Genomic DNA, 10,707 nt, shown 5'->3' with positions numbered 1-10,707 from the left:
GACAGCCAACAGCTTGCTAGTCTGAGGAATGGAGAAAATAGAAGCAGCAGTAGAAACACTGGCTGTGACAATCCCTGTAAGAAACAGCCATGTGGATAGAGGCGGCTCCTGAGACCGTGGGAAGAGGTCTTCTGGGCATTCAGAGGGACATCATGCCAGGACGCCAGCATGGTGGGCAGGCCATGAGCAGCATCTGCTTCATCTCATATTACTGAGCTTCTGACTTTTTTTTTTTTTTTTTTTTTAAGGGGTGTGAGACTGTCAGTTGAGGAAGACAGTATGAAAAAGTTGGAGATGATTTATCTGGTGATGTTTTCTGCATAAATTGCAAAATAACCAAATGAGGCAAATGGATTTAGTTACTAGAAATGGGAACAGGAGGCAGGATGCTCACCTGAGTATTTTGCTTTATTCAATGTAATAAACATTTTATTTATATAAAAGACAAACAATGCATAGAATGAAAATAAGTGCTTGAGACTTTTGATATAAAAAGAGTATATAGCATTCACATTCCTATTTTAATAAATGAGTACAGCTGAAGTGTTCCATAAAAGAATAAAACTTTCCCTTTATGTATAGTAGTGAAAAAAGTCAGTATTTTTAGGAACTACAGAATGTTATTCCTTGGTCTTTTTTCTTGAATAAGGAAAAAAAAAAAACCATAAACAAAACAAGCCACAGTATTGTCTGACACTACATTCCAGTTTATGCTGATAACCCAGAAGTGAGAATACTCTTGAATCTTGAATATCTCATGAATGGACCAGTATTCTAGAAACTCACCACTAGAGGTCAATGAGCAACAGCGATTGCGATGGTATCAGCGTGCCCTACGGCGCAAGTGGAATTTCTAGGCGCCTCTATGCTCCTGGAGCCACACTGTCTAACTCTCAGCCCACTCACACCGAGTAAGGTGCCTGGAGGTTCTGCCTAATTCCAAACTTCTGCATGTATCCTAACAATCTCAATAAAATGAGACTTTCCAACATCCAAACAGAGCTGATATTCTCACTGCCAGTCCCTCTCTAATATTCCTATTTGGCTGAAAATAAGTAGCTTCAAAAACAGTTTTAAAAAAAGAGATTACTTGCAGCATTAACACTTCTTTGCTGATTAACATGTTTCCTATGGAGTTTCAAAGCTCATGCTTTGTTCTTGTCCTTGTGGACACAAATTTCCTAACTGCAAATGGGATTTCTGTGTCCCACATTCAAGTCCTCTCTAGTAATTTCTGCAAAGGTTGGGAAGGCTGGCATGATGGGGACAACAGGAACCATGAGGAAAGCTTCTGGGAGTAAAGCGCTCTTCTCTCCAATGCAGAGGGTAAAACTATGAACATATAAGCAAAAGAAACTTGGGCTAACAGACCCTTAAAGGAGTTCCCCTTTAGTCCAATAAAAGGCCAACTTCAAATCTTAACACCAGATAAGGTAGTCAAAATCATACTATATACCCAGAGAATGACTGCTTGCATGGACATTTCTTACAAGGGACCAAGGAGATTTAATTCCTAGACGGGGGTCCAGGTAGGCAGTGGAAAGAGCTAATGTTTACAGTGAGAAGTGAGGCAGCTTTTAAATGTCTCCACACCTTCACATTTCCTGAACATGGACTGGAGATCACTGAAAGCCATCTGCTCTCCTTACCTGGGGATCCAGATTTTCCTGCAAAATCTCCACGTATTTATAAAGTGGCTTCACTTTTTGAAACGCTGTGCTGACCAAACAAAACATATGTTCAGAGTGCCCAAGGTCATAGTCCTGACAATGATAGTATTGTGTAGTTGAAATCCCCTTCATTAGGCCAAACTGTGCTTGAGCAATCAGGAGCCCAGAAAGATGGAACCCATTGGTGTTTGTATAGAAAACTAGAGAATCAAGTCAAGTGTAATGAAAAAGTAAACATGATAAAGCGTAGAGTGGGGATTTGCTCCTTTTTAGAAAATGATGAAGGCTGGGAGCAGAGAATAGTAACGTAAGTGCAGGGGAAAGATGAAAAAAAACAGAACAATTTTTCATTAGTAGATGGTGGGGCAATCGCATGGATGGGGAAATCTGTTCTGATTTTTCTGCAACTCATGAGGGTAAAAAGTGGGGCTCAAAACATTCAAGGTAGTAAAGACAGGGTAGAGTTTCTAAACTAGGTTAAGGGAAATTTCTAAACTAGCCCCCGCAGATGTGCTGCTTGCAGCTTAAATGAAAAGTCCAGGAGAAACAAGGGCACACAGGAACCCCGGGAACACTGGTTCCCAAACAGTGCCACTGTACTTAGTTCCATGGCCGGAAGAGAACTGCTAGGCAGGGAATGATTATTTTGCAAAAGCAAGTGCAATGTGGTCATAGCTGGCTGTGAGACGTGCAGCCTCTTGCCTCATGCAAAGTTCCCTGTTACACAGTTGGAGAACCACTGCATGTGTGATTGTCAAATGCTAATGCTGTCATGGGTCCCTTCCTTCTCTACTTGGTTCTGGAGCTCTCCAATAAAACCAATTTCCTGGGAATATTTGATCTTTTTCCTTGTCTCTTTTCAAGGTATGGCTATATATATAGAGATATAGACATATATAGATATATAGATATATATATATAACATAGCTATTCATATTTATATACAGGCATTAATAAAGTGCAAATGTTATTGGCTGTTGTAAAAATCAATCTCATTTCCTGAGGAAGTGCTAACACAGCTTATCCTATGACAATGTCAAAGGCATAGAATGCTCGATGTCACCTACTCCCTGCTGCTGTTGTTTCTGCTTATCCCCACAGCTTACAGGGAGGGGAGGGACCCCCTTGGTTTTCCAGGAAGCATCAGTTCAGGGGCAGCTTCCTGCTGCCTCTGTTCTTTGGTGAGAGGGGCAGCCTCTTTGGACATGGCCCAGCCTGCCCCAGAAGAGCTATTTGGTAGTGTTTAGGGAGCCGTCTTCAGGAATCTTCTCCTCGGAGCAGCTCCTCCCCGAGAGCCTGTCCAGGTGCTCCAGCTCACTGAAGCGTTCTGCCACACACTGGGCTGTGAGGCGGGCCTCTGGGTCGTGGTCCCAGCACTCAGTCAACGTCTCACACACCATCTGGATGCCCTGTAGTGGGAAAGAGATCCAAAGGGCACCATTAGTTGGTGGGCTCTGCGGAAGGCAAAGTGGCCTGCTGACCTGTTGCTATAGAGAGTGCAAGCAGGGTTCAAAAGTACCTGTGTATTTAACATGCGCTGACTGAGTGCCCGCTGCTGGGGGCCAGCCAGTTCCATGTGGAAAGCGAGGATTGTGCTGGGGGCGGCTGTGCTTGAAACCTACCATACTTTTTTGGCTCTGGTGCTATCTGATCACAATAGGTCCTGACAGCACAATGATCCTCTGCTGGGCTTCTGGGGTACACTAACACTCCCAACACCGGAAAATTCCCCATGCAGTGGCCCCTAATACCATTTTAACGCCTTTCTATTTAGAGAAGTTCTTGGTTCACAGCAAAATTGAGTGGAAAGTACAGAGAGTTTTCACAAAACCCCTTCCCCATACAAGCACAGCCTTCTCCACCACGATATCATCCGTCCGTGTGCTACATTTGTTCGAACTGATGAACTAACACTGACACATCATTATCAATCAAATTCATAGTTTACATTAGGGTTCACTCTCGGTGTTGTATATTCTATGGGTTTTGACAAATGTATAAAGACATGTATCTACCATTATAGTATCATGCAGAATAGTTTCTCTGCCCCTCAAATCCCCTGTATTCCACTTATTCGTTCCTCCCTCCATTCCCCTACATTTCTAGCAGCCACTGATCTTTTACTGTCTCTGTAGTTTTTGCCTTTTCCAGAGTGTCATATAGCTGGGTCATATATACACTGTTCTATTTTAAAAGGGCTGATTACCCCCGTCAGAGCTGTATGCAGGCATTAGCGTGGTTTCATTTTCTATAGGCCACATATTTTGTAGAGTGATTCAGTAGCAGCTTCTACGAGCTGCCAAGGATGACCTCTGGGATACTCCATTCCTCTCCAACAACATTAGGTTGGACCCTGTGAAACAGCTGCCTTTGAGGGTCAGGCATGCTTAACTCTATGCCGTTTCACAGGGTTCACCCTAACTGAATCAAGGCCCCATCCAAGGAGCCCATCCAGAAGATCCTGCCCAGGAAGGTGGCAAGAGTTTTCTCTCACTGGCTTAATTTTTATTTTGCATTGCAAGTATTTTTGGTATCATTTCAAATCCTTTTTGGAAATAAAGCAGGCAGGAGTTAAGCAAATGGTCTGATAGGTGGAAATAGAGTGTGCTCCTCCCAATTATAAGATCAACATTGCTAATGGGGGATCCATCACACAGGTGGCTGGGAGTGGGATGGATAAATCTCAAACCTACCTGGGAGAGCTGGCACTTTCTCTACTTGCTTTCTAATACGAACAACCTTCCAAACACACCTAGGAACCTATCTCTTTCCCTCCCGACACCGTGAGTTCATGATGTTAAATTAATTGCATAATTCACCTAATTGACAGTATTGACAGATGGCCCTGTTAAGAGTAGAGTACTATTGTTGGTACACAAGTAACATTTATTTTATTCTGGCACTGTAATTACAGGCAGTAAATTAAATTAAATATTAAGCATTAACTTGAAATCAATAGGGCAACAAATCTCATTATGAGAAAAAATGTATTATGCAAATTCTTTTCAGAATTTTATCATCATGAATAATGGCTTCATTACGAGAACTATATAGCAGAGGAGGCAACAGAGTTTGAAAGAAACATAATACTCCAGTACATTCTGATTTCAGAATTTATGCAAAACATTCTTACAGTTTTAGTGTCAAAGAGGATTTGCCCAAAACTCTAGCGAAGCCCGTGACCCACCACAGCCTGGTTCACCCCCGCCCCCTCCTTGATGAAGGACTTTATTAAGGTCTGTCTGCTGAAGTGGCTCTGCGCCAGGACTGGCACAGACCAGGCTTCCTGCTCCATTTGTCTTCCCGATTGTGCCTGATTTGTTGTTTCTGTTTCTTATCTGAATTTGCCTTGCCCTTAGGGAAACCTACAACTTAGCCTCAGCCTTCATGGTTGAGGGAATTCATCCAAAAGAGGCAATAAAAGGTTTTAGTCAGTAGAAAGAACAGTTTTCTCAGTGAGATAGGGTCACACAGTTCTCTCTCATTCTTCACTAAGGGCTCCTTTCTGGGTATGTCAGACATATGGCTGGTTCTGACTCACTCACAACCTATTGCTTTCTTTTTTCTCTGACCATTGCCCTCATCAAAGTGCCCCCACACAAACAATCTGGATCAGCCTCTTTATAAGTCCAGAACGACTGCCCTGCTATGGACAGCCTTAGCTACCATTTCTTAACGAGAAAAATTAAGAGGCCATTAGAATGTTCCCAACAGACAGATTTCTCGTTTCTTCCTGGGCATACTCCTCTTCTTTGCTTTCCTTAATTCCAGAGTGAGGAGTCAGTCTCCTCTTTCCCATGCGTGCTCACTCAGACCTCTCCCAAGTCTGTGAGCACAGTCTGCAAACACCTGTACACAGCCCTCTGCATGCCACAGTCACTTCTCAGTACAGTTGCCTGACAAACCCTGCTTGTTTGGCACGTGCTAAGTATTTCCTTATGGAACTGAAGATTCCCAGAAGAAAACATTTGGAATCCAGAGGGAATGAAATGTAAACTCCTGACGTGAAGGCCCAGGAGTAAGTAGCAAAGGCTGCAAACAAAATGTTTTAACCCAGGACCAAGGGGGCTTGGAAAATGTGACAAATGCCCTCCAAATGTCTATTCGTGAGCTCTCAGAGTATATATCAGCAGGTTGGAACCTATAATAATTGGGTCATCCTCTTTATTGAAATTTTCTTTACAAACAAAATTTAACAGGGCCATAGAACACAATGGGACCTTCCCTCAGATTTAAGGTCAATATTCCAGAATTTTCTGCCACCTAAGAGGCAACTTTGGTTGAATCTTACTGACCTTTGTAAACACTCACTCCTTACCTGGTGGTTGAGCCAGAAGCTGGGAATTTCCGGTCGTCCTCGATCTCTCAACACGTTGTCCTTCATGCTTTCGACACAGGGGTGCTCCCGCACCTTGGAACCAAATGGAGGCTCATAATCTTTTACTTCTGTGAAGAAAGCCAGCAAACACAGGGTCACTGAGAATGGTGTGTGCAGCCAAAGGAAATGAGCATGGTGAGATGCCTGACTGGGGAGCATGAAGGACTAAGTAACAAAATACATCTGTGATTACTCTAAGAGCAAACTTTAATAATAATGGATTAAGATAAGAAGGAAGGAGTGGTTAGGGGAAGGGCTAGAGAAGTATTCAATAAATGATTGCTGATAACTTAAAATGTGCTAGGTGTTATGCTGGGGGACAGAGTGGACAACAAAATAGAGAGGGTCACGGAGCTTACGTTTTAACACAGGCATTCTCTACAGGGTGATACGGCACCAAAAGGGTGAAATTGGTTCTTGGGAAGTGGAAAAATCTTATGTATTACAACAGTTTGTGAGCCTCCAAAGGCTCAGAGTATTCAAAGAGATTTAAAATGTGGTATTAAATTTCATGCAGGTATTGAGGCATAAAAAGGAATGAAACTCTGGCACATGCTACAACATGGATGAACCTTGAAGACATTATGCTAAGTGAAATAAGCTAGACACAAAAGGATAAATATTGTATGATTCCTCTTATATGAAGTACCTTGAACAGGTATATTCAGAGACAGTATAATGGTGGTTGTCCAGGGGGCAACCTGGGAAGAAGGGGGTATGAGAAGTTATCCTCTAAAGAATTTCAGTTGAGCAAATGAAAAAGTTACAGAAAAATGAATAATGGTGATGGTTGTAGAGCACTGTGAATGTACTTAATGCCAGTAAATTGAACACTTAAACATGGTTAAGATGGTAAATTTTATATTATGTCTATTTTGCTACAGGAAAACATCATGAAGAGTAGTGATTAGAAAAAAGTTGTCTATAGGCCAGGTGCTGTGGCTCGTGTCTGTAATCCCAGTACTTTAGGAGGCTGAAGGAGGATTTCTTGAGTCCAGGAGTTTGAGACCAACCTGGACAACACAGTGAGATCCTCTATCTATACAAAATAAAAAACAAAACAAGCAAACAAAAAAAGTTGTTTAAAAAGGCTCCTTATGATATCACTGATTTTAAAAAAGGTTGAGAAATGCTGTTTTAGTGGGAAGACAAGGGACAGATTAACAACGTTAACAACATTTTAAAAAGATTTTTAAAAATTTTAAAATTTAAAAATTTTCCTCAGATGGTATATTCAACAAAGAAAATGATAAAGGAGGAGGTAACCCTTCACCAGGGCTTCAGGCTTCAACTAAGATCAAATTCTTTATAAAAACTTCCTTGAACATCCTTAGAGTCTATCTTGGTTAAATATCCTGGGCAGGGCTCTATCCTTGCATGTGCCCTATTTTATTTAATATATTCACCTGTTTATTTTTCTCCCCTAACTGGACTGTGAGCATTTGGGTGCGAGTTGAGTCCCTTTCTCATTCTTGCATTCTTGGTGCCAATTGAAAGGGTATCCCATGCCAAAAGGCTGTCAACAAATGCTTTGTTGAGTGAGTGAGTGAATGAATGAATGAATCTTAGATTCTCTCCAAAGTGGCAGTGCATAAACTCTGGCCGAATATTAAAACAAAACACCAATGTAAACGAGCAGATTAATATAGTGTAAACAGAGCACAGGACAGTTAAAAAGACAGAAAACATCCCAGTACTAAAACATGTCTGGGCTGAAAGGAGAGACTGGGCTGAATTCAACACTTTTCTCCAAAGTTAAGTTGGATCTTTGGCCTTTAGCTTCAAAATAATCTTATGTAATGAGTAAAAGTTTCAATAAATTTGCACTTCTAGGTAACGAAGAAGCTTTCATGGCAAGATGGCATTTTGAAAAGGGATGGCTTGTTTTTGTTCTTTGTTTCATTTTCTTTTTTCCCCTTTTCCAGAACTCTGCTTGAATATTTATCTTTTTCAGCTTCACCCAAATAGTAGAGCTGCCAGGATATGTTCTTTTTTATAGTTTTAAATACAGGGGAATGTGGGATGAAGGCCTCCCATCACATTAAGACAAACCACAAACTATCCTCCTGTGTGTCATGCTTTTGCCTTCAAGTGCCCAAGCACTTAATCCACACTGCTCTTGGATGAGATCCGAATTGTGATTTGCATAGTATTTACACTCTTATTTTTTTCTTTCATTCCCTATCTTCAACCAGACTGTAAATGCCTAAGGCACAAGGCAGTGGCTGAATTTGATGTCTTTTAGTTATCTGCTCAGTGCCTAAAACTGTGCCTTATACGTAGTAAGAATTTAATAAATATGAGGTGGGTTGAATTCAAGCAAAAGAGAAAACTGAGAATCAGATCTAGTTCCCAGTAAGTGTTTACTCTCACCTACTTCTTCTCTTCTGTAAAATGAATAGACTGAACTGAGCTACCTCCTCTTCAGATTTATCTTGTAATCCAACCTAATCAAATATGATGCCTCTTTGATAACATACCTTGAGATATATGTACTACTATATAATAGTAAAGGATAGGATTTGAATATGATATAAATTGCTCTTTAGATAAGGTACAGTCCATAGACCTTCCATCTTCAATTGTTTTGGCTTCTGTAGCAGTTGTAGTTGGTGCCTGCCGAGGTCCCCTTCACCAAGATAGGGCCAGCAGCCTAGAGTTGCCACAGGTGTTGGCTCATAAGGGCTCACACCTTCACCCTTTTCTGGGGGATTGCCCTTGGCCAATGGGAGTTGCCTATCCTGGAGATTCCTGGACATGACTGCCTTACTCTCAGAGGCAGCGTATAGCCAATGACAAATTAATGTTGAAGTTTAACAGTCCAATTCTCTTGGCTCTTGGTGGGTAACTATGGTGCAATTCACACTTTCCAGAGCTTTCTGTGAGATAAAGCTGAGGTTAGACCTCTCTTGAACTACAAGTTCACTTAACTCCTTCCATGCCTCTTCCTGCTTCTCTTATTTCCGTCTCGTGAGAGCTTATCCTTAATAAATCATTGCACAAAAGTGTGTCAGACTCCACTTCTAGTAAAGCTGGTCCGATACAGCTTTCTCTTCTCTCCCTAGGCCTTTGTCTCAGTGAATCTGCACCATCTGACTGTAGTTGCAAAGCTACCTTGGGGAAGCCTTGATGTAGCCCCTTCTTCTGAAGGTGAAATTACTAAACCAGGAAGAACATTCTGAATCTCACATTGTATTACTGTTACTCTGATGAAACTCCTTTGCCTTTCCAGGAAGCTTTCATGCTTTTTCCTTTCTACCAAGCATTTCAGATAGTTCTTTCTCCTCTGACTATCAACAACAATCCTTATACTCATGGTCAGAAGTGACAGAGGAGGACATAACGAACACCAGAGGAGGAAAATGTTGGGATCAGAATATACTCCAGCTGTCAATCTCATGGCTGACAGTCCTTGAGAACAAAGAAAAAGTCTTTGTCCTTGAGACTAGAAACCCAGAGCCAATTCCTTTCAAGTCCTAATCTTCCAAGTTACATAAACTATAGAATTTATTGTAATTTTTTTATAGGTACTCTGTGGACCAAAGCAAGTTTCCATGGGGAATGAGAGAAGATGGCACTAGGCGTATTTTTACTTAAAGAACAATTAATGAATGCTATTTTAGAAAGGAAGACAAAGGCAATAATCCCTTCCCAGAACGAAGAGATTTATAAATAGGTTACTTCCTATTTTTCCTAAAATCTTGGAAAGTTGTGAGATTCCCTAATATTCCCAAGGGATACAAGGCCTGCTTCCCATCTTTGAGTTATGGGTAAATTTCACAAGGAAGGGAGGTCACGGGTAGTCTGAGAGGTGCTGGTAAAGGGACTGGCTCCTTGTGCCCCACTGAGAGAATTTATGGCTCTTCTGATTCCTCCTAAGCTTAAAATAGACAAGTCTGGGGAGGGACGATCATCATTTGACCCAAACTGTCATACTCTAATCCTTTAATATTAGTTTTTCAGATAAGGAGTAGGGATGGGGATATGCAGTGTGTGCATGATTTAGGCTGACCTTTCTTTAACTTCTGAAAAATGTCCTATTTATGTAATATAGATTTACCGAAACAGCTAAACGCATGTTTGCTTTTTTCTTTCTAATTATGGATTTTTTCAATTCTTCTTTCTTTACCCTTCTCTCTCATTTTGGACATCCTACTCCTAAGCCCCATTTTTTTTTTCTCATGCCCTGCAATGTGTAGGAAGACAGTTTAATGTTTAGCAGTGTGTATACATGTGGCTCTCAGTTAACATCTTTGATATTCAATTGCAGTGATCAGGCAACGTTGCTCGTTTTTCCTTCTATGGCCATCAAGGCAATGCCATTCTCAGGGCCTCCATTAGGACTTGTAGGATGACCATGTCCCATGGAGGCCATTCCCTCCTGGAGGGTATTTCTTAATTGCTCCTCAGTTCTAAGTGTCCCTCAGAATGCCTCGGATATTTGCTTTGACTCAGCAGAAGAAGGGGGAGAAGGTGGCCAGAGCCAGCCTGAACCCTGTGAGAGGAGGGAGAAAGCAGAAAGTCCTCTGTCAGTCAGGTGGGTACCAATGGTCCTTCCTAGGATGAGACCTCCTGTAACAGAACCCAGGCAGTCCTGGGGAACTGGACAGAGCTGGTGATTGGCAACGAGTTGATGGCCTGAGACCTTGGACACTCCAA

The 10,707-nt window shown here is 41.7% G+C and overlaps 1 protein-coding gene across 2 annotated transcripts in view; it reads right to left on the bottom strand.

The window, feature by feature from the left end:
- Window positions 1–354: 354 nt before the first annotated feature.
- TGFBR2 (transforming growth factor beta receptor 2) overlaps window positions 355–10,707 on the bottom strand; it is an 87,141-nt gene continuing 76,788 nt past the window's right edge. Inside the window, exons 6-7 of one of the 2 annotated variants that reach the window (XM_003895208.5) lie at window positions 5,989–6,116; window positions 355–3,079 (exon numbers count right to left, since the gene is read on the bottom strand). In XM_003895208.5, the coding sequence (XP_003895257.1) occupies window positions 2,900–3,079; window positions 5,989–6,116 (308 nt within the window). In that variant the 3' untranslated portion in view covers window positions 355–2,899. The remainder of the gene's footprint in view (window positions 3,080–5,988; window positions 6,117–10,707) is intronic. The other variant, XM_003895209.5, reaches the window with a different exon arrangement.

This window comes from Papio anubis, chromosome 2, assembly GCF_008728515.1.
Source record: "Papio anubis isolate 15944 chromosome 2, Panubis1.0, whole genome shotgun sequence".
Taxonomy (NCBI): domain Eukaryota; kingdom Metazoa; phylum Chordata; class Mammalia; order Primates; family Cercopithecidae; genus Papio; species Papio anubis.
This window is presented reverse-complemented; position numbering and strand designations above follow the sequence as displayed.